The following is a 24,130-nucleotide window of genomic DNA, read 5'->3' on the forward strand; positions in this document are numbered from 1 at the left end:
ACTCACAGACTGGCAGCATGTTTACAGCTTAAACTTACAGTAGAAAAAATGTAATTTTTTCGTCCGTTTATTTTTTAACATTGAAGTGAATGGAGCAGCAACTTTTTTGGAAAATGTTATCTCCTGGTTCTTTGTGACGAACGGAAAAACGGAAAAATCCAAAAAATATAGAATAATTTTAGATTTTTTATTTTGTAAAAATGTATTTTTTTGCCAAAAACGTTTATAAACGTTTTTGGCAGAAAATGGGTTAAATCAGTATTTAATCAATACATCCTTGCCGTTGTTGTGGTTGTAGTTCTGCCTGTGGACGGACGGTCTGAGCGTGCTCCTGGGCCGCGACATGAGCAGCGAGTCCATGCGTAGCGAACTGGAGATCCTGCTCTCCATGGAGATCAAGCTCCGCCTCCTGGACCTGGAGAACGTGCCCATCCCGGACAACGCCCCGCCCATCCCCAAACCGCCCAGCAACTACAACTTCAACTACGACTTCAGCCAAGCTGAATAGTACCCTGTGTGTGTGTGTGTGTGTGTGTGTGTGTGTGTGTGTGTGTGTGTGTGTGTGTGTGTGTGTGTGTGTGTTTGTGTACACTTGTATTACTATACTTGTGAGTCCTCACAATGTGGGAATTACAGTCTTTACTACTGTATTTTCTGTTTTCTGCTATTGTGGGGAAAGCTTCCACAGAAAGTAGCAGATCGACGAGGGGCTATTTTTCATTGGAAGCTTGTCCCACAATACGGATAATGGGGTTTAAGTGGTTAATAACAGTAAAGATTCACATTTATAAAATTGCCATCCTAAAAATGTTGACGTACTCGCAAGTATAGAAATACAAATAAGTGTGCGTGTGTGTGTGTGTGTGTGTGTGTGTGTGTGTGTGTGTGTGTGTGTGTGTGTGTGTGTGTGTGTGTGTGTGTGTGTGTGTGCGTGTGCGTGTGTGACACATTGGAAAACGTCACAAACCGTTGACTGTCATTAGGTAATTACTGTACGACATAAACTGACTCTTCTCGTGACAGCGGAGGGGAACTACAGCTCAATGCAATATGTTTGTTCTTGTTCCAACTTCTTTTTTTTTTTGTGTGTGTCAGCTGTTCTCTTTTTATTTATTGTTTTATTCCCCCCAAAGAATCTTAAAACTCAGAAAACCTCTTAGGGTTGATCATTATTTCTTAAATAGAAACTGTTTAATCGTTAAGTGGACTCCTGTGAACCCATTAGACAATTCCCACTTTTTTTTTGTTTTATCCATGAGAAACGTTTATTTTTATATGTGCAATAGCAGCATAACGGTGAGGATTCTCCAATCGTAGGCTATACGTATATATACCGTAGGCTACCCCACAGCGCTGCAAAACTAATCAATAAAACAGGCAATAGGCCTATACATGAAAAAATTTGTAACTTAAATCGATGTTAAAAAAATGATTATGTGTTTTAATATTAGCCCCAGACTTTATGAATGATCAACAGAAAACACACGTGGGCATTGAGCATTGGCATAGCCAGTGACTGACAAATATGATTTCTCCATTTCCTCACATTTAACACATCGGGTGCCAGCATTTTTTCATAACAACTTACCGTGGGTGCCAGCATTCTCCCCATTGACTGCGCTTTGCTGTTTAAAGCTTCCGCGTGCGTTACAAGCAAATCCACGCCAAAAAAAGCATCGATTCATGTTGTGCCGTGAGCCTGGCTACACCCTGGAACCATAACATTTCCCTGGCGAGTTACAACGGGGGGGGGGGGATCGCGCATCGCGCATGACCGGTTTTCCCCACAAGAAACAGATTCGGAGATATAGGCGTTTCAAAGTAGGAAATAGACAGGAAGTGGATGGGGAGAAAAAATGTTGTTTCCGGTGAGCGATCTGGCACTTCCTTCGCAGGATTACAATGGGTGCTCCCAGAGCTGCTCTAGCCCCGCCCGCGCGGAGAAAAACGAATAAACAGAAAGACTAAACTCACGGTTCAGACCGTGTTCGGCACCGAAGCGGCGGAATCGCTACTATGTAAACACACGGTTCAGACCGTGTTCGGCACCCGATGTGTTAAGCTTGTGTTTATTTTGGTTGTGGCGCGCACACAGCCACGGACGTCTGCCACATAGTTGGGGCGCAGGCATCCCTGGGTTTGATCTTGTAGGTACTGAAACTGTCAAGCTACTGTAAAATAATAATAATAATTGGTGCAGTGGCCATGTTCTGGAGGTCGCACGGCGAGCAGTACAAAGGTACAAAGGGGCCGTGCGGTCCTGACCAGGAAAGGTTGGGTATATAACCCACCCAGACCAGTCAATGATTTTCTATGCAATTAATAATGTAATCGTTATATTCCACACTGTGTCTGTTCTCAGGTGCTGATTGATGCATGACGCTTCCCCAATTACACTCAGTGGTGGAAAAAGTACTCAAATTCTTTAAGTAAAAGTACCAATACTGCAAAAAAAACGATAAAACGATAAAAACGCTCTGTTACAAGTAAAAGTCAAAAATTCAAAATTTACTTGAGTAAAAGTACAGAAGTATTGGCATCAAAATGTACTTAAAGTACCAAAAGTAAAAGTACTAAAATATTTGAAAATAGCCTAGGTATAAAATAGGGCTGAAGTGGTTAATGTATGTTTCATAATGTAATAATTTATATCTGAAAAGTAACTAGTAACTAAAGTTTTCAAACAATTGCAGTGGCGTAAAAGTACAATATTTGCCTCTGAGATGCAGTGGAGTAGAAGTAAAAAGTATTGGAAATTGGAAATACCTCAAAATTGTACTTAATTAAACGTACTTAGTTACTTTCCACCACTGATTACACTTGATTACTCTTCATTTAGTTTTTAGTGGTGTCCGATGTGGGCTGAGGTACGCGAGGGTCTCTGTGTACATGCAGAAATCTATGATTGTTCTGATGAAATACGTTTATCAAGGCTTCTCCAAAAATGTAATGTCCCTTGGTATGGATATGCTTATTATGACGCAATAATGTTTGTTTGCTGCCAACTGTCCTGGGGCATTTTGTAGGAATGTAACGATCGCTTTGTTTTTGAGGCGCTTGGGGTCTTCATGAACGATGCAGACCCCCCCCCCCCCCCCCCCCCCAGAAATTCACGGTTTACTTCAGTGGTTCTCAAAAGTGTGGGGGTCCGGGGTCCACATGTTCATCAATACAAAATGTCGTTGCTGTCCTGCAGAAACCTTGCATCTCCATATATCAAAGTTTTATGTTTTTCATAAATTAATGCCCTACTTCATCATACAAAAGTAGCAAAAAATAGCAGATCTACAAGCTCACAACGTGTCGCATTGCAACACCGTGTGAGCTTGTAGATCGGCTATTTTCACCATTTTTAAAATGTTTTTTTAAAATGATAATAAAAAAAGTATGTTTTTAAAGTACGTTTTTTATCCTAATACTTTTTTGTGCTTTTTTTTCCTTGAGTCAAATTTGGAACGCAGGACTTGAGTATTTCTACACTGTGTGGCGTTTCTAAAGTAAAAGCTGTCATTTGTAAAGTTTCTCTGTATGAGACCGCGTGCAAATATTTATTATGGCTTTTTCACTGTCTGGTTTAATCATACTGTATGATTTGGGTGATTCATGCCTTGTTTAGCCTAAAGCAGTGGTTTTCAACCAGTGGTCCGGGGACCACCAGTGGTCCTTGGGGGGGCTACCAGGGGGTCCCCAGCTAAATGAGTTAACATAGCCTCAGAATCATTTTAACCGCTTAGCTTTGGCTATTCAAAAATAGCAGATATACAAGCTCATAGCGCGGCACCGAGTGCCGCGCTATGAGCTTGTAGATCTGCTATTTTTGAAAAATCTTGAAGATGTGTTGCAAATCTTTGAATATATACATTTTTCAAAGGGGACATTAACTCAAATCTTTGCTTCTGGGGGGTCCCTGGCACAAAACATTTTCAGATGGTGGTCCGCGGCCAAATGTAGATCAATTTAGGGGTCCCTGGCATGGAAAAAGGTTGAAAACCACTGGCCTAATGTATACTCTGTATTATAACGGAGTAGCTCGTCAAAAAGAGCTGATCTTACAAGCTAAAAACGTGTCTTATCACGACAGATGGTAAATGGTGCATTTGTATAGCACCTTTTTACCAAAAGCCCTTTACATTCACACACTGACGGCCGAGGAAACCTTGGAAAGGCACCAACCTGCTCAAGAGAGCAAATGGGTGTTAAGTGTCTTGCTCATGGACATCTCGACAGTAACACTGGGGGAGCCGGGGATCGAACTGGGAACCTTCCGTTTCCCAAGCGGCCGCTCTACCTCCACGTGCTGCCGCGGCAGCTGCGCGTTGCTAGCTTGTATAGATCAGCTCCTTTGACACGTGGCATGCACCCCGTCCCCCTAGGGTGCCCAATAGGCTCTATGCACAGCAGAAAATAGGGCCTCTTCCTTACTTACTTCCTTCCTTCACAGGTCTTACCAATGATACTAATGAAGGCTCTGTTCCATTTAGTGTAGCACCGTGGTTCTCCCAACGTTTTAATTTCAAGGACCCCCATAACTCTGAGAGTGGTACACATGGAACCAAATGAACCCTTAAGGGTCCATTTGGTTCCATTTGTACGCTCTCATTGTTACACACTGGTAAGGGGCCATTTGGAACCATGAGGGTCCCTGGCCCACACTTTGAGACCCACTGGTGTAGCAGAGTGTTTCCAGTGAGCCAACATGCACGATATCAGCACCCTGACTCTGTTTGACCAGAATGGAACACAACCTTAATTAGCACAGGGGTCTTCAATGAATGAGATGAAGCAGGGACCCCCTCTATATTGTATAAAATTGTGTTTCAGTCTGGTCTGCTCTTTTTTCCCCTCTACACCTATACCTCTTTGCCAAAAAATAGCAGATCTACAAGCTCACAACGCCTCGCAGTGCGAGGCGTTGTGAGCTTGTAGATCTGCTATTTTTTTGGCTAAAGTTCTCCTCAGAAAAGGGATGCTAGGGTTCAAGTTGTTAAGGTAAAAGAAAAAAATCCTATCACACAAAGATTTGGCGGCCCCCCTGTAGTAACTCTGAGGACCCCCTAGGGGTCACGGACCCCCTGTTGAAGACCTCTGAATTAGCATAATTGATAACTGTGAAGGAAGTAAGGAAGAGGCCCAATTTCTTTCCAATATGGCTGCTGTGCATAGAGCCTATTTGTATACAAACAAAGCTACCCTGTATAGTGGCCATGCATGCTTGTCCCTCACTATTGACTAAACACATTCCCTGTGAAGTTCACTTTGAACCCTCTGCTTTGCTATCAAAATGGCTGACCTGACATCAATAATAATAATTAAAAAAAAGTTTGATTCACACTGAAGACAATGCTGTATATTTTGTTTCCTTCCCAGGTTGCAGCATTTATATTTGGTGCTTTGGTAATTTAATTATTTGTACAGGCCTACAGGAGTTATTTAAAACTGTGGTTCTCAAAGTGGGGTCCAGGGACACCCAGGGGTCCTTAGTTGAGAGCGTTTCCGGCAGTTAATATGGCATCCAAATCAGTTTAACCACTTCAACCCTGTTGTTTACTTTGCCTATTAAAAAATACTACAAATGAAAACATTTGGAATATTTTTAAAACGTTTTACACATAACTTCTCCTGGGTTCATGGCCCAGAATCTTTTCACTTTGGGGGGGTCCTTGACATGAAAATGTGTGAGAAGAACAATGAACGTGTATGAGAGAGAGGGAGACAGTTTAACATAATTGTACTGTACGTATTGTTGTGTACTTAAAACACATTGAACCTTGACAGTAGAGAAAAAAAAGTAGCTGGTGGCAAGTCACCCCAAAAATAGTGGAACTATACAAGCTTGTGACAAGTTGGGAGCTTGTAGGGATGGATTAATAAATGTGCAGACCAGAAAACCCAACACTCAGCGATTGTCTGAAATCTAGATCAGGGCCTTCAACCTTTTAAGGCCAAGGACCTCTATATTGTATAAAAATGTGTTTCAGATTAAAGTTTTTTTTTTACTTAGTCTGCTCTTTTTTCCCTCTACACCTATAGCCTCTTTGCCAAAAATAGCCGATTTACAAGCTCGTAGAGATCTTGTAGATCTGCTATTTTTGGCTAAAGTTCTCCTCAGAAAAGGGGATGCTAGGTTTCAAGTGGTTAAGGTAAAGAAAATAAATATCACACAAAGATTTGGCGGACCCCCTGTAGTAGCTCTGAGGACCCCCTAGGGGGTCCCTGTTGAAGACCCCTGATCTAGATGAATCAGCAAAAAGATGAAATACAAAATGTTCAGAGTTGGGGGGAAATATGCATAAAATAAGTGAATTTGAGGTTGAATGTGGACACTAGGGGGTGCCGATTGCCATCCCTTAGGGTCCCCAAAACAATGACGGCCCTGTACAACTGGCTACGACCAATCATATCAAAGCTGTGGAGGATTGGGACTGATTGAATGTAAAATGCAGCTGGAGGTGGAGAGAGGCCTGCAGACTGCAGGTCAATGAATTAGCACTGATACTCGTGGTAGAGAAATTATTAACAACAGTCCAAGTAAAATATGTTTAGTCCAAAGCTTTAGTTTGAATGATACCATAGATGACAAGGCGGGAAGGAATGTTTAACTGACCCTGAGTTGGAGGAGGTCGAAACGCTTGGAAACACATGATGGTCAAAACATGACTCATCATGATGGAAGGATGAAGGAGATACTGTGAGTATCAAAGCACTGACTCTAGTACTTTAGTCAAAGTATAGATGCTCCTGGTCAAACAATGGCCTAACTCCACTGTAAGTGAAAGTTGCTCTGTCAAATGTATTATAGCCTACTTTAGTTGCTTTTAAAGTATTTAAGAAAATACTTAAATATTCAAAAGTATAAATTGCATAGTACGTTCTCTTTTTAATATAATGGATTAAAATGTAGATGTTTTCAAAACAAAAATAAGTATAATCAAATCAAAATATACATCATGAAAATGGTAAATCCACAAGCTCACAATGCGTCTATTTGAAATGGGGCTTATAGCCTACTACTATTTTCTTTATTTAGGTCTTAGATGTACAGATAGTGATACTCAGAACATTTATTTAAAGGAGACACACCATGAATAAAATAAAAAAAAAGATATTTAATATCATATGGTGTATGTCCCTCAAACCATTTTCAAAAGGTTTGAGCCTAAATGAACACTCAGATATACTCATCCCAAGTCAGGCTTATAAAGCACTTTCAGCTGCAATACCAAAACGTCCTGTTGGGCAGAGGGGTGCTACTGAGCAATTCTAAATACTCAGAATACATCAAAATACATGGGCAGAAAGTTTCGTGATGTAAGCAAACTTGCCATTCTGAGATGGCCTGTTAAGACACGCCCAATCTGAAAATCTCTGAAATGAGAATGAATGACTGAATGTTAAAAAAATATATTTTTTGGGGTACAAGAGACACTGGGGAGCCCCCCCCCCCCAAAAAAAGTGAAATTCATGGTGTGTCTCCTTTAAGTAGCCTTCAGTGGCCTACTCATATACTTTATTACTGTCCACCACCCTTATATACCAATGTGAAATTTCATGAGTTGGAATCTGGGTTTAATGTTCATTAATAATTCCAGGTGTGTTGCTGATGGACATGCCACGGTCATAACGTTTTATGTCTGATAGCTGGAAGGGCTGGAAGGGGAACAAGGTATGGTTTTTGAATGTTCTACATGTTTTCACTGTGAAATCCTGCTTGTGACATGTTGTGAGCTTGTAGAGCTGTTACAAGATCGGCAATATAAGAGATTCTTTAGAGGGGGAGTATAGAACCCAGAGGGACCCCGGTCCATATAGTGCAGTGGTTCTCAACCTTTTCAGGCCCGACCCCTCCCCCCCCCCCCAAAATAATCATATTTGAACTGGGGGACCCCTCACCCTGACACGCACATGGAATTGTAGGAGGCGAGGCATTTAGTTTGACTCGATTCCACAGATCAATATTGTGAAAATGGCAGATCCACAAGCTCACAGTCACAATGAGCTTGCGTTGTGACTGTGCTTGTAGATCGGCTATTTTCAAATGTTTTGCCTCTTAGATTATTTGACAATTAGGCTACGTGTCTCTAGAGCAGCCTTCTCAAAACTGTTCTTTATACCACAACCCCATGTTATGAGGGATTCTTTTTTTGTCTGGATAAAGCTAAAATGTCCATTGTATGTACAGTACTATTGAGGAATCGTCGGCTGTGTTAACAAGCTATTTGTTTTTAAGGTTGTGAATTCAGCACTGAGCCCGAGTTGATGCCCAAGACAGCGTTCCACACAAGACATTGTCCCACATAAGACACACTGGCAGGATGGCATGTTTCCCTGCAATTTCGAGAGGAATGTCAAACCAGGAGGAGGTTAGTCTCTTATCCCATTGAGACCTGAGGCCGATTCTACAAATGCCTTCTAAATTAGTAGTTCTCACACTTTCAAGATTTTCCACAAATGTTCAAAAATAGCACATGTACAAGCTGTGAGTGTATATCTGCTATTTTTGAATAGCCAACGCAAAAATCTAAAATGACACCGACGCTTTCCTGGTTTTAATGGGTTATGTCAAAGAGTCTACACTCCTTTTGTGTAAGGAGGGGTGGGTGGAGTTAGCTGTTTTTTTTTAACCAACACACAGACATAAAGGGTGTTCAATAGCGTTTTTTTAATGAGAGAGGGAGAGAGATGCCTATAGTCGACTAATGCGACACCTAAAATAAAAATGCCACATTCCATTTGGGCTGTAGGGGTACTTAATGTCTGATTTAACATATACTTGCTTGGTTTCTCCCAATAAATCATGATGTATCCTATTTTTGGCAAACTATTAGTTAATTAATATAACAAATTAGGCCAATCTCTCAGTCAAATAATGATAAAAAGAAAATAATTGAATAATTTTCATAATTCGACTAAGAGATTGGCAGTCGACTCAGACTCTCCTCGACTATTCAAATAATCGAGGTCAGGCCATATATATATATATATATATATATATATATATATATATATATATATATATATATATTTATATATATATATATATATTTATTTTATAATAATAATGGCCGCGGACCCCATCTGAAAATGTTTTGTGGCATGGACCCCCAGAAGATATGTTCGTGCCGTGCTGCGATTTTTTTTTTTTTCGGAGAGTTGGCGTAGTAGAGGGAAAAAGAGCAAGGCCAAGCCGATTCTACATGTGTCCTAAATCCTAACAGTATTCTGAAAAACGTATGTTTCTATATCAGTGGTGCCCCAAAATTGCGTTCCAGGTGTTAATGGGTTAATCAAACAAGTCTATAAAGCTATGAAATCTATGAAGAAGTTGAATCTGCAACACAATTTCATACAATATGTAGTGGGGGGGTCCCTGCTTCATCTCTCTCTCAGCCAAGGGGTCCTTGGCCTGAAAACGTTGAAGACCCCTGTAGTAGTAACACCATGTTAACCTGAGTATAAATGGAGCTTATTAAGGCTTTGTGTGTTCTCCTTTTGCTGCTCAGGAGGAGAAGCGTCAGCAGGCGCGCTGTAGGACATGAGGGAGGCTGAGGAGGAGGCGCAGAGAGCTGAGGAGGAGGCGCAGAGAGCTGAGGAGGCGCAGAGAGCCCACAGGCTGTCTTGAGGCTCGCAGAGCTCGGGAGAGGGAGAGACGGGCTACAGCTGAACGGTATTGAACAAAGTAGAACAAACACTCGCACACTGTTGGGCTCCTGTTTGTGTCAAAGCGTTTATTACATCCAAGAGTGTGTGTGTGTGTGTGTGTGTGTGTGAAGTTTGGAACTGATGCTCTTCATCAGTGGCGTGCACAGACATTTTGAGGGGCAGGTGCTCAAGTGAAAAAAAAGGGCACCTTGCGCGGCGCGCGGAACCGCCGGCTGCCTTAGTAGTGTGAGATTTATAGAAGAAAATTGCAACGCACATTTTGGGGAATTGTTAATATATTAGAAGCTTTTAATCCAGAATTGATCGATGTCACCATGGGCTACATACTGTAAACCAGGGGTCTTTAACATTTTCAGGCCAAGGACCCCCTAGCTGAGAGAGAGATGAAGCAGGGACCCCCCTCTATATTGTATAAAATTGTGTTTAAGATTATACTTTTTTTTGTTTACTTGGTCTGCTCTTTTTTCCCTCTACACCTATACCCCTTTGCCAAAAATAGCCGATCTACAAGCCCACAACGCCTCGCAGCGCGAGGCGTTGTGGGCTTGTAGATCTGCTATTTTTGGCTAAAGTTCTCCTCAGAAAATGGATGCTAGGTTTCGAGTGGTTATGGTAAAAAGAAAAATCATATCACAAAGATTTGCTGTAAAAAGAAAACTTTTTTCTTTTTTTCAAAAGGGCACTTCTGGTCAAGAGGGCAAAGGGCAGGTGCTCTAGCACCACCTAGAGTCTATCTGTGCACGTCCCTGCTCTTCATCACACTCGGGGCCCTATTTTAAGCCTAAAAAAAAACATTTTCTTTCTATGGATTAGTCACCCCATGGAGAGTTGAATTCATGGATATTTTTTGTTTTTGTCTCATTCCTAAGCCAATAATTTGATGGCAGTGGTTCTGGTAGGAGAGACAAAGGAGATTCATTGTGTCTCCTACCGGAACCGCTGCCGGTCATCAAATTATTGACTTTGGAATGCAACAAAAACTAAAAAAATATCCATGAATTCAACTCTCCATGGGGTGACTAATCCATAGGAAAAAAAAGTCATTTTGGGGGTGAACTATCCCTTAAGTACCAGGTCTTATGACTTAACTTAAGACCTTGAGGCGTGGCCAAAAATATTTATATCAATTTATTTAAGCCTAGAATCGAGCCATCCAGGGTCCTGGTGAATCATGACCATAACACGTTTGATTCTGTGAAAACCTTTTTTTGAAAAAGGCAAAACAAAGGGTATTTATTAAATATAGTATATCATATCATTAAATATAAAATAAAATCACAGAAGAAAAAGTTTTATGGTCATGATTCACCAGGACCCTGGATGGCTTGATTCTAGGCTTAAATTAATTGATATAAATATTTTTGGAAATGTCAATGGGAAAAATGCATTGACTATTTTGGAGTGGAACCAGAAAATGGCCGCCACTGCTATGCCCTATAGGCAGAAATGGCCGCTGTACAAGCTCGAAAACAATAGCATAACAAACCAATATATATATACATTGTTTGCCCATCATTCCTTCAGCAGCTACTGGAGTGGTGTGGTGGTGTTTACCTGCAGAGACACATTGCCATCTCACTGTATTGTGGTGTTTTCCCCGTTTATTCTGGTTGCCCAAAAACGCCCCCGTCTAACAAAATTAAAAAAATCACACCCAGTGTGAAGTGGGCGGTGTCTTGCTAGCTAATCACAATACTGGGCTAAGGGTGTGAATGCAGTCAACCAATCATGTACAAAAAATAAATACATTTATTGAAACACTCTTTATGAAAGTCATATTCTGATGTGTTATTTAACAGTGGTCATCACAGTGATGGAAGTGATTCACTTAAAAAAAAACAGTGCGCGCGCGTATTTGTAGGGCTATGCACAAGTGTCATGTGTTTCTAGCCAATCACAGTCCTGAATAGAGTCATGGTGGCCAATCACGGTGCAGGGTTAGGGGGGTACACTGGTGGCCAATCACAGCGCGGGGTTGGGGGGGGTGCAAATTGGATCGATGTCCAAACCTCACTTATAGGGGCGGTTGCACCGCCCAAAAAGAGAAAACACCACAATAAAGTGAGGGCAATGCGTTCCTGCAGGTAAACGCCACCACACTACTCCAGTGGGTGATAACTGCTGGAATAGAGGGAAATGATTGGTTAAATTATTTATTTATCAATATAATGTATTGGGTTATAAACACAGGGCAAAGTTACATACTATGTCTTTCATTTGTATGTATTTTTTCAAACATAAAAAGCGAGACGGCAATGATGTTGTCTCCCGCTGTAGCAAGAGCAGCAGCAATAGGCTCTATGCACAGCAGCAGCCATATTGGAAAGAAATTGGGCCACTTCCTTACTTCCTTCATAGGTGTTACCAATGATACTAATGAAGGCTGTGTTCCATTTAGTGTAGCCCAGTGGGTTCTCAAATCTTTTGATTTCAAGGACCCCCATAACTCTGAGAGTTACAGACCTGTAAGGGGCCATTTGGAACCCCCTCAAGGAACCATGAGGGTCCCTGGACCACACTTTGAGACCCACTGGTGTAGCATAGTGTTTCCAGTGAGCCAACATGACACAATATCAGCACCCTGACTCTGTTTGACCAGAATGGAACAGAGCCTTCATTAGTATCATTTGTAACACCTGTGAAGGAAGTAAGGAAGAGGCCCAATTTCTTTACAATATGGCTGCCGTGCATAGAGCCTATTGGCCACGCTGGCCAAGACCTAGCGGTTGAGCGTCTTAACGGAAATACAGAAATTTGGCGGAAGTATCGCCCAAGGAAACAACGTTGACGCTTTACAAATCTGTTTACATTCTCTCTGTGATTGAAACGAGTTATGATTGGTCGAAAAAGATGGTTTCCGGGGGAAACGCGTACAACGGAAGTCCTGCCCCTATAGACACTCTTCTGCTTTAGGTCGTGACCAGGCTCTTCTTCTCTTCCCAGATGACTGAGGCTGGGAACGAGGCTAGCAATTGGCTGAAGAGGAGAGGGCTGCTCCACAGTCATTGGCTGAAGAGGAGAGGGCTGTTCACAAGTGATTGGCCGAAGAGGAGAGAGCTGCTCAACCGTGATTGGCTGAACAGGTAAGAGCTGCTCAACAGCAGTTGGCTGCTAAGATGCAGGTTAGTGTGCAGAGTGATATTTATTATCAACCATGTAATTCACATTATAATGGGAATTATTATTATTATTATTCATGTACAATAATAGAAACTGTGGACCAGTGTTGGAAGAGATGTACTCGTATATTTTACCATACACCACAATGCAAAGTAAAAGTATATAACTAACCTTTTCAAATCATTTGCGGTGGAGTAAAGTGACTTCACTTTTACTTTCTACAAGAGGCGTTGTGAGCTTGTAGATCGGCTATTTCCACAATATTTATCTTTGGAGCCGAGTCAAACTAAATGTAACGCCTCAACTCCATTCCAAGTGCTTGTCAGGGTGGGGGTGGGGGGGGGGGGGGGGGACCCGGTTCAAATATGATTATTGTGGGTGGACCCCAATTCAAATTATTTTTGGGTGGTCGCGGCCTGAAAAGGTTGAGAGCAAGTGTTCTATAGGACATTAGAGGGACGTGTAAAACAGCATCGGAAGCTCTGAAATCCTTGTTGAGATGCAGGTGTGTTAATAGATTGTTCTGTGTGGAGCTTAAAAAATAGCAGATCTACAAGCTCATAGCGCGGCACTCGGTGCCGCGCTATGAGCTTGTGTATCTGCTATTTTTTGAATAGCCAAAGAAATATAAAATGACAGATACTTTCCCAGATTGAATGTGTTTCAGCTATAACTAGGCTAAGTTTGAACTTAGTTTGAGGTGGTGCAACTGACCTAGAGATCCTCTTGCAGTTGAATATGGTTATTATGGCTTTTACAAGTCTGTTCCCAGGGGCCCATATTGTTTCATAATCCTCCTATGGTAATACAATGACCACAGCACCACAACTGTTCTCTGCTGCTTGTTCTGCTTTTCTTTTGAAACTCCTGGTAGTGATTGGAATTATCGTTGACAGCAGTGGTGGAAAAAAGTATATATATTTATTTTTACTTAAGTAAAAGTATCAATACTGTAATGTAAAAATACTCTGTTACAAGTGAAAGTCCGGAATTCAAAATTTGCTTGAGGAAAACGTGTTGGTATCAAAATGTTCCAAAAGTAGAAAGTACTCATTGTGCAGAATGTCCCATTTCACAAGTTTTCAAATGTATAAAAGTTATTTGAAAATGGCAGATCTACAAGCTCTCATTGTGAGCTTGTAGATTGGCTATTTTCAAATGGCCAAAATGTATACGGCTGAAGTGGTAAATGTGTGTTTTGTAATAATAATCAATCATCAATATCTACAGAGTAACTAGTAACTTACATTTTCAAATAATTGTAGTGGAGTAAAAGTATCATATTTGCCTCTGATATGTGGTGGAGTAGAAGTAAAAGTACTGAAAATTGGAAATGCTCCCCAATAAAGTAAAAATACCTCAAAATTGTACTTACTGTTCAATACTTGAGTAAGTGCACTTTACAGTTACTTACTTTACACCACTGAGCGGGAGGCAGCTTGCAGGTTTTGAAACCGTCTGAGGGGTGGATCGACATCAAATGTCTTGTTTTTCAGGGCTAGTAGTCTGCTTAGTGAGCTTTGCTGAACTGTCTTGTTCTTTTTCTATTATGACATATTGTGGTTTTAGGGCTAAAACACAAGTCTTATATCACTTTCCCCTGGACAATGATATTAACCCACTAAGACCTGAGGCGATTCTTTAAAAAAATCTAAATCCTGACAGTTTTTGGAAAAAAAATCTAAACATTGTTTTTTCAAGATAATGTCATTAATTGATCAACCCCCGGCTGGGTCACCTGGGCGAGGGTGTATGTTGTTGCGAGACCCGAAACACCCTATGACCCCAGGCTACACAACACTGATGATACGTCCCAGGTGCATCCATGTGATGTTTTCTTTATAGGTGTAATATTGGCTATTTTGTCCAAAATGTAGGCAACATTTTTTTTTTCAAGTAAAGTATACATGATTAGAACATATGCTTAAACATTCGTCAATTAAGGTCTAATGTTTCTACAATTACTACAAATTGCTACAAAACCTGTGTATCCAGTCGTTTTGGGGCATAAACAAGAAGTTGAACGATCACATTAAGTCTGATAATGATGTACCGTGCATGTTCACATCAAGTATACTTTACATTACTTAAGACCATTAAAAAAAAAAAAAAAAACGTTTTACATTTTGGACAAAATAGCCAATTTTACATCGAGGTGCCCAGATGTCCCTAGTGCCCACCTATCCTGCAGGATTATATGACCAATAACAAAAAATATGGCACACAGACATGGGCGAAAAATGTATCTTCATGATCAGTAAGCATGCATAACATCTCACCTGGAGATACTTCATATACACTGGCTGCAGTGACACTCTTTGGGACAGAGACCAGGCAGTCTGAGATACTTCATGTACACTGGCTGAAGTGACACTCTTTGGGACAGAGACCAGACAGTCTGAGATACTTCATTCACCCCCCCCCCCCCCCCCCCCCCCCCCGTTGACAAAACGGGACGGGCGCCATGCGCACCATGTCACATGTCCAGGTGCTCTTCTGCGTACCAGACCTAAAAAGTTATGTGCACCCCTGTTCATATACACTGGCTGCAGTGACACTCTTTGGGACAGAGACCAGGCAGTCTGAGATACTTCATATACACTGGCTGCAGTGACACTCTTTGGGACAGAGACCAGACAGTCTGAGATACTTTATATACACTGGCTGCAGTGACACTCTTTGGGACACAGACCAGGCAGTCTGAGATACTTCATATACACTGGCTGAAGTGACACTCTTTGGGACAGAGACCAGACAGTCCAGTTCTGAACAGCTGACAGCCAAAGGCAGGGCTAGCCATTGAGCCACCGTGGCCCCAGGGCCCTGGGTTCTTGGGGACCCTTTGATGGAACTGGACCGTGCGGCCATCGACAATTTACTAAAATTAAATGTACAGATTAATCAAATATCAAATGTGGGCCCCTCCTCTGTATAGTGATTCTCGCTGGGTTTGAGGCCCTGACAAGGGCTCATGGGGCCCTTCAAGGGCTCCTGGGGCCCTTCCATACATGATGGAATATGATTAAGGTTTTCATATCATACACACCATACCTGTAACTTTCACTAGCCCCCCCCTCCCAAAAAATGCAAATAATAAGGTAGTAACAGTAACAATAGTAGCACATATAATAGTGTAAGATATATATGATAGTATAATATAGTACAGCAATAATGTGTATGTAGTAGATAATGGTATAATATAAGAATGTTAAGATAATATACAGTATATATAGTATAGTGCTGTTGTCGTTTCGCGTGGTCTTTGCGTTTCCTATGGCCTCTATGATGGGGTTGGCTGCCAGGACCTTCTCGGCTGAAGTTAGACTTCTAGATGGATCTCTGCCAGATCTCTGGGCTGTCTTGCGTGTCTGAACTTCCGTTTTGCCTTCGTCATCGTCCAAAGGCAGAATGTCACGAGTGTCGCTGCTCCAATCCTCTGAAATGCCCAGTTCTAATATGCCTAATATGTTTTTTTTTATGAAACATTTGAATATAAAAGTAGTACGGTTACCCTTTAGCCTAAAATATGTTTATTTTTGTTATTATCAAATCAAGCAGTCAGAAGAGAAACGGTACCATAGGTGTCTTTTATTTATTCTGATATGCATTTATGTATTTTATGAGTAGAAGCCTAATCAGCAGCTGAGCAAAATTGTTACATTATCATGTACTTTTTAATGAATTAGTCATGTTTATTATTATCATTATTACATGCATTTAGAAAAACGTGGGGGTGCCGTTGCTCACAGGGAGTGAATAAACACAGTGATTATTCACCTCATGTCTCACATTGCCTTAAAACGATCATAAAAGGTCATCAACAATTAATATTTATTAAACGCCTTTATTGTTAGAACACGCCTAAAATCTAACGTATAAGGTAATTGCTAAATAAGTGTGATTAATCATTTAAATAATCCCCCGATTAATCGATTTATGGAATGAGTCGTTAGTTGCAGCCCTTAGTAGCCAATCCTGTCCTCCCAGGGTCATCTTCTCCTATACGGGGGGCCGTGGTTGGCTGGGAGTAAGTTGGCTCTGTACAGTATGTCTGTAGAGTATTGCTATGCATCCCTTGTATGTAAAGTATTATCAGCATTCTTAGAATTATAAACTTATAACAATGTATAATAATTATAAGACCTTATAATACCCATAATGCTTTATATAAATCATATCCCATGAAGCATTCTATGACTTATAAGTTTACGTATCTGTTAAAGAATAACAGGTAGGTAGAGTAGTGTGCAGTGGCAGTGGTTAGCAGCATGTGCGTCAGCATTAATGTCTCTGTGGAACATCAGAGTTTGATGCGAGTCGCCAATTATTGAATTATTATTGGTTGCTTTACCTACTCCTTGGCTTGGGCTGAGCCAAGATTTTGCAGTGACTTTCAGTGCATAAATACCTGCCGCAAGTATAACTGCATGAAGACGGGTGGAGACTATTTGTTTGGGGTAGAGGGGCACTTTTGTGTGCCGTAATTGTGGCCTGGGATAGCACTGCGTTACTTTAATGCCGCGATAGATCAGCTATTTTCGTGTGTGTGTGTGTGTGTGTGTGTGTGTGTGTGTGTGTGTGTGTGTGTGTGTGTGTGTGTGTGTGTGTGTGTGTGTGTGTGTGTGTGTGTGTGTGTGTGTGTGTGTGTGTGTGTGTGTGTGTGTGTGTGTGTGTGTGTGTGTGTATATAGGGTTAGAGAGTGGTTAAACTGATTTTGATGGTACATTAAACTAATTAAATTAACGTTAAGTGGCGTTAATTTAATAGTATCTATCGCATGGATGTAGATTTGTTGGTGCTTTTCTTCAGCTTCAGGGTGACACACAGCAAAGGTCGTCGAGATCCCCCCCTGGAAACCCTCTTTACAATGCAACTACTGTGCCAATGCAGGTTGTTGTCCTCGCGGATTCCATCAACATACAGGCCTGTAGAGTTAGACGTCAGCATCCATCTTGGATGGCAAGTAAACCCCAGTGACCTTGCCGTAGCCGGTTTGTCTATAGGCAGGGCAGATGTTGAACCCTTAAATAGTTTTATTTACTTCCCACAAAATACTGAGGAACAAACATAATGGAACTTAATGCAAATACTTTACCAAATAATAGATTAACTCAAAAGGAGGCCTGGAGATACCGGCAAACTAAACAGAATGGAGGGGGGTACCAGGCCACCCCCTATATGGACGCCGAAGCTGCTCCCCCCCTCCCTACCTAACAAAAGCAAGTTCTACTGAACTAGAAACTAAACGAAAAGGCAGAACTGCCGGCCATCTCCAGGCCAAACTAAAGTAAACTAAATAACTGAAAGAAAAGGCTTTTTTTTTAGCCAAGACAAACAAACGTGTGGGTTCTGAGCTTGTTGCTGGGTCTGTGTCTGAGGTGGGAATGATGTTGGCTGGCTTTTATAGTGCCTTGTAATCAGGCCCGGATACAGACATGTTTATTGTGGGGGCAATTTGCGCGTAACTTTCACAAACCCCACAAAAAAATCTTTTTGCATTGCCCCCGCCCTTGCCTATGCTTAGATCCGGCCCTGCTTGTAATTGGGGCGGCAGCAATCCCAGATCAGCTGCAGGTGTGCCAGCTGTGCTGTACAGGTAATAGGCTCTATGCACAGCAGCCATTTTGGACAGAAATTGGGCCCCTTCCTTGCTTCCTTCACAGGTGTCACCAATGACACTAATGAAGGCTCTGTTCCATTTAGTGTAGCACAGTGGTTCTCAAACTTTTTAATTTCAAGGACCCCCATAACTCTGAGAGTGTACAAATGGACCCGGGAGGGTCCATTTGGTTCCATTTGTACACTCTCAGAGTTACGCCCTCTCAAGGAACCACAAGGGTCCCTGGACCACACAATATCAACACCCTGACTCTGTTTGACCAGAATGGAACAGAGCCTTCATTAGTATCATTGGTAACACCTCTGAAGGAAGTAAGGAAGGGGCCCAATTTTTCTCCAAAATGTCTGCTGTGCATAGAGCCTATTGTTCTCATTCAAATGTTCAATGGTCCCCTTGAAACCCTTGTAGTTGGGATGCCGCAGGGAGGAAGAGCAAAGCAAATACTTACAGTACCAATTCTGTGGCTCCTGAAGTTTGGGCAGGAAACCCATCAAATTAAATGTCTCGGAGACCTGGCTTTGGGCTGGAAGCCCTTCAAAATAAAAATTTCAGGGAAACATTTGTGAACGTGGAACCCACCCCCCTTTGGGTCCGTTACAGGGACCACCACTCTGACTAAGAATTAACCCTGGGACCACTGTTGTGTTGCATGGGGATATGGGCCAAGATTATTATTTTTTCCCAGTTGCACAGGGACAGATTATTCAGGTATATGCCCAGCGTAGGAAAACACTCGCAGAGATATGTAGTTCCAAATGCACATGTGCATCTTGACAGAGGCACCTAGTTAAACTTGAGGATCTTTTGGAATTGAAGCACACGGCGCCTCATCAAATGACCGATGATGATAATGACTTTAATTTCACTGTTCTTATATTACACTAATGCCAACAGTTGTGGTCCAAGTTTCTCTAAAATAAATAACTGCATTACTGGATGCACAGACCACATGTAATCCCTCCTTCACAGACTACCAATGGTCCATGGACCACCAGTTGAAAACCCCTGATTATACAATAATAATAGTAACAATGATAATAACATAGCAATAATAATAACAGTACAATAATAATGGTAACAATGATGATAACAATACTAGCTAGTTATACAATGATACTATTAATAACAATAGCAATAATTATGTAATCGTATAACAGCAATAATAATGTAATCATATAATAATGATGATTCCGGTCATGTGGTCCGCAGCATCAAGTGTGTTTTTCATGTTTTTTTTTTTTATAAATCGTGTGCAGCTGTGCGACTTTGGGCGTCTGGGAAGGGTTTAGGATGCCGCATCAACCAGCCATAGTTTTCATTCAGTGTATGTGGATGAGCAGATCTCAGATACAGTACTTTGCGATGCGACGCGTTGTGAGCTTGTAGATCTGCTATTTTCAAATAGCCTATAGGTATAAAATAGGGCTAAAGTGGTTAAAGTATGTTTCATTATATCATAATTTATATCTGAAAAGTAACTAGTAACTAAAGTTTTCAAATAATTATAGTGGAGTAAATGTATAATATTTGCCTCTGAGATGTAGTTGAGTAGAAGTAAAAGTATTGGAAATTGGAAATACACAAGTAAAGTACAAATACCTAAAAATTGTACTTAAATACAGTACTTAAGTAAATATACTTAGTTACTTTCCACCACTGCTCAGCGGACATCCTCTCCCTTTGGAGAATCAGTTTGATATCTTTATTGATCATGAAATAGAGATGCATCAGATACATGTTCATAATTTAGACCCTCCAGAAAAATTCTTATATTTCGCAACTTCCCGCAATTTCACCGCATAAAATTGCAAAAAAAAAAAGAAGGATTTCAGCCCGCATAATCTAGAGTTTTAGCCTGCATAATCAAGGCTTTTTGCCCACGTTTTTTTGGAGGGTCTAATAATAGACCATCTACAATATCGATACAAGAGTTATAGTAAACCAAACACAGGTACATACAGTATATCTTCAAAAATACAATTTGCACAAAGATCTAAAAAAAAACATATTTTATTTTTTCATTTACATTTTTCACACAGAACCAGGAGATAACGTGATCCAAAGATGTACTGCTCCATTTACTTCCTGGTGAAAGTATTTGGGAAATAATCGGTAGGCCTATCTCGGCTCCTGTGTTTTACTATGTATTTTTGGCGAAACATGCTATTTTCAACGGCGTTTAATAAGAGAACGGGGAGGTTGTGATGACATTTTTTTTCTTCTTCATGGAAGCACAGTGAAAGCCTCCGTGAGAAACGTTGAAAAACGTTCAATGAACGGTATGATAGTGTGTCCAGCACGTGGTTTGGCGCTAAGAGGTGATGAGACTAATGAAGTCTGGAGATAAAAATGCTGTGGTTCTTGAAAGATTAGTCAGAATGCTTAAAAATGCTGGCAGAAAGCTACAGTCTGTTTTAGAAAACCCCTGGCAGTGAATGTGTTAAAAGTCCAAGTTTTGGTCCTGTTCCTGCTTTTATTTTAAATAAAGACTGGTGAAGCTCTCCTGTCTTTGGAACATGTAGTCATGTAGTCTGTACTCTCCCTTAGGTCGGCTCTTCTTTCTTGCATAATGGCAACGTTGAACTTTGGGACGTACCATTTTGAGTGAGTCACGACAGGCTCCCGGATCTTTCTGACAGCATCACAGTGGGTCAGGGGTAGAGCGGTCGGTTCGTCACAAAGTGACACGTTGTGAGCTTGTACATCTGCTATTTTTGGAAAAATCTTTAAAGTGTAATAACAACTGATTTAGAAGGCACGTCTTAATGGGATAATGTATAATATAATTGCACATAACTTCATGTCAAGAGTAGAACTTGCAGATGCCATTACAGCTTCCAAATGTTTCAACTGAGCTGAGGTTGTGAGCTTGTTTGTAGATCGGCTATTTTCGCTAGTGCGTTGTCCCGGAGAGACCTCTAAGTTTTTCTTTTGGGTTCTCGAGCTGAAGCGTTTGGTGAAACTGCTGTTGTAGAGGATTGGAGATGACTGGCACTGTTCACCTGCTGGGCACAGGTTGACCGGTAGACGGCACAGGCCCCCCCCGACCTGGTTGTCCTGGTTATTATTACAGCTGTAAGGCTGAGGGGAAGGGGAAGGGCAAGTCCACTACAAAAACGGTATGGAGCACACATAGCCATGTTCCAGACATTCACCACTACCTGGTACAGTGCAGGCTGAGGGGGCAGGGCAGCAACGAGAGCAGGGTTTAGATGGAGGGTTAGAAGCAATGGTGACTAGGGTTGTCGCCATCGTGACATTTTACTTGATGTTTTAATTGTCACAAATTATTGCGAGTAATGTTTTAATTGTGTTTTTGGCATTGAACATTGGTACATATAAATAAAAAAAATACACCTCTGTTTAGACAGATGGATGCTTTATGTGTCCTTTTTGGGGTGACATGAAAAAGTCTGAGAAGCACTGGTCTCTATAACCTCCATTGGTTCCATCGCGGCCGTGGCGACTCCGTCTGGCTTCATCTGGCCTGGAGTTAAGTGGTGGCGTGCCGTCCGTCTCTGCGGAGCGCGTTCTGGGCGACTGGGTGCTCGCTGGGCCGCAGGGAACGCACAGCTCACAAAATGTGAATGTTTGTCTTTATTCCATATTATAAATATTATATAATTAGAAGATTAATTGGTTGGTTTCATGGTTATGCTGGAGAAAAGAAAACATTTAAGTTGGGGTTAAAATGGCACATTTCGGCCTGGGACGAAAATGTGCTATAAAAATACAAATTTAATTCAAAAAGTTACATTAACAGGCTGCTGGGAATAAAAGCGCCTAAAGAGACGGCTAAATGGTAGCTTGTCTCATTTCTTGGGAGATCCAGTGGTCACTCCACATGCTCCTCAAACGGTGACGGTCCAGGCACCCTAGGCTGCGATGCCAGCCTGACAGCGTGTCACGGGTTCGACTCCCGTTCCCGACGACCTTTGCTGCTTGTCACCCCCCCCCCCCATCTCTATCCCCATTTCCTGTCAGCCTACTTTCCCTATCCCTCTCTAAAAATAAAAAGGCATAAAAAGCCCCCCAAAAATATATATATATCTAAAATAGCACATTTCATGGTCTATTTTAATCAGATTGAAATCAAAAACAGAAAGATCTATTAAAGTAATTGTTTCAGCCATACACAGGACCACAGGAAGGACTCGCACACACAACACTTAAGATCCTTTACAGTCATGTACATAGATGCAGTGTGTGGGGGTCCATCTGGTTCTTCTCAGCATGTTCTCGTGGTTTCTCCTCCTCTATCCTCAGCTTCTCAGTGAGATCATTGTTCTCCTCTGTCAGCTCCTGGATCCGCCTAGATAAAGAGTCTTCTGCTTCCTTCAGTGTTCTGTCCAACGACTGCAGCTCCTCATGGTGAACTTTCCTGAGTTCTTCCAAGGAGTTCTCAAACTGCTTTTGGACTTGTTGCAGATGTTCTGAAATGTAAATACTGCACATTCTTTTTTTTACTTTTATTTTTTAAATCATTTTTATCCCTCGATTTTATAACCCTTTTTTTCACCCGATGCAGTCATCCTGGGCAGTACACTCCCCCACCAGCCTAGGGAGCCCAGCTCATGCCTCCTTCAATGCATTAGAGCCAACTGACCTTCTTGTCACCTGACGGGGGAGAGTTTCCCTGGTTGGACGTAGCCCGTGGAAGGAAATTAACACTTTGACTGCCAGAATTATTTCAGATTTTTTGCAGTTTTCTGCCAGAGATTTTTCATTGAAAAAACAAAAAAGTACTCAGGAGCTGAGATACAGAATTTTTAAGTTAACAAGGAAGTGGATAGGAGTCTAGATCTTCGAAAAATCATATCTCCTTGGTCTTTGGGTCAAATAAAAAATAAAAAAAATCTAAAATCCATATACAAAAAGAGGGATGGGGGTCGCCTGTCTACCGGGAAACTAGTACTACCTCCTCTTATGGCCTCCAGAAAGATGAGTTTTTAGGGCTGTTTTAAATGAGCCCAGCGGAGGGATGGGGTTAGACTATTCCATACCTTGGTGGCCGTGCTGTAGAAGGAGAATTTGCCCATGTTTGTTTTATGGGTGGGTGGTACCAGATTGTTATTAACGCTCCCTCTAGTTTCGTGTCTGTGGGTGTCACTAACTTTATGGAGGTATTTAGAAAGATATGCGGGTATAGGGGGCATTTCGGGCAAATCTGCATTTACAATTTTGAAGAGTTTGTTTTGGGAGGTTTGAAGCTTAGTCTTCAGTGACACTGAGGTGTTGGAGTACCAAGAGAAGCAAGCATAGTCAAAAAGGGTCTGAATCAGGGCCCCTGAGAGGGTCCTGAGGGTTGACAAAAGAGGAAACTCTGCCCATAAATCTGTTTCTCTGGTTTACTCTTTTGACCACCTTTGTTGACATACTTTCACCTGTCAGGCATTTGTCAAGAATACATCCCAAATAGGTAATCTCTTCTTTGCTAGCCTCTTCTTTGCTGCAATACATTTTATTTGTATTGCACTTGTTTTTTTTTCACAGGGAATCCCAGAGTGCTACATGGTAAAAACACTAATAATAATCATAGAAGTTTAAAAGCAGGGTTTAAAAACAAATGTGGTCAAACGACAATTTAACACGAAAATGCCCTCTGAAATAAAAAAGTTTTTTAGGCGTATTTTAAAAGAGTCCAGGGTCTGCGATGCTCTCAAATCGATAGGAAGGCTCTTCCTGCTGAGCAAAAGATGTCATTGGAGGGCTTTCGATTTACAGCCGTCA

General features: G+C 41.5%; 2 protein-coding genes across 2 annotated transcripts in view; one reads left to right on the forward strand and one right to left on the reverse strand.

Annotated features, from left to right (window-relative positions):
* Positions 1-3,521, forward strand: part of LOC311047838 (engulfment and cell motility protein 2-like) — a gene marked incomplete at its 5' end in the record, with an annotated part of 69,326 nt that extends 65,805 nt beyond the window's left edge. The window contains 2 exons of the mRNA XM_084060789.1: positions 299-1,560; positions 2,128-3,521. Of these exons, the coding sequence (XP_083916915.1) occupies positions 299-323 (25 nt within the window). The 3' untranslated portion in view covers positions 324-1,560; positions 2,128-3,521. The remainder of the gene's footprint in view (positions 1-298; positions 1,561-2,127) is intronic.
* The window catches only part of LOC311047414 (cerebellin-1-like), an 878,463-nt gene that overhangs the window by 71,477 nt on the left and 782,856 nt on the right, over positions 1-24,130 (reverse strand). The gene's annotated exons all lie outside the window — the stretch shown is intronic.

Source organism: Gymnoscopelus microlampas (assembly GCF_963454915.1).
Source record: "Gymnoscopelus microlampas genome assembly, chromosome: 6".
Lineage (NCBI taxonomy): Eukaryota > Metazoa > Chordata > Actinopteri > Myctophiformes > Myctophidae > Gymnoscopelus > Gymnoscopelus microlampas.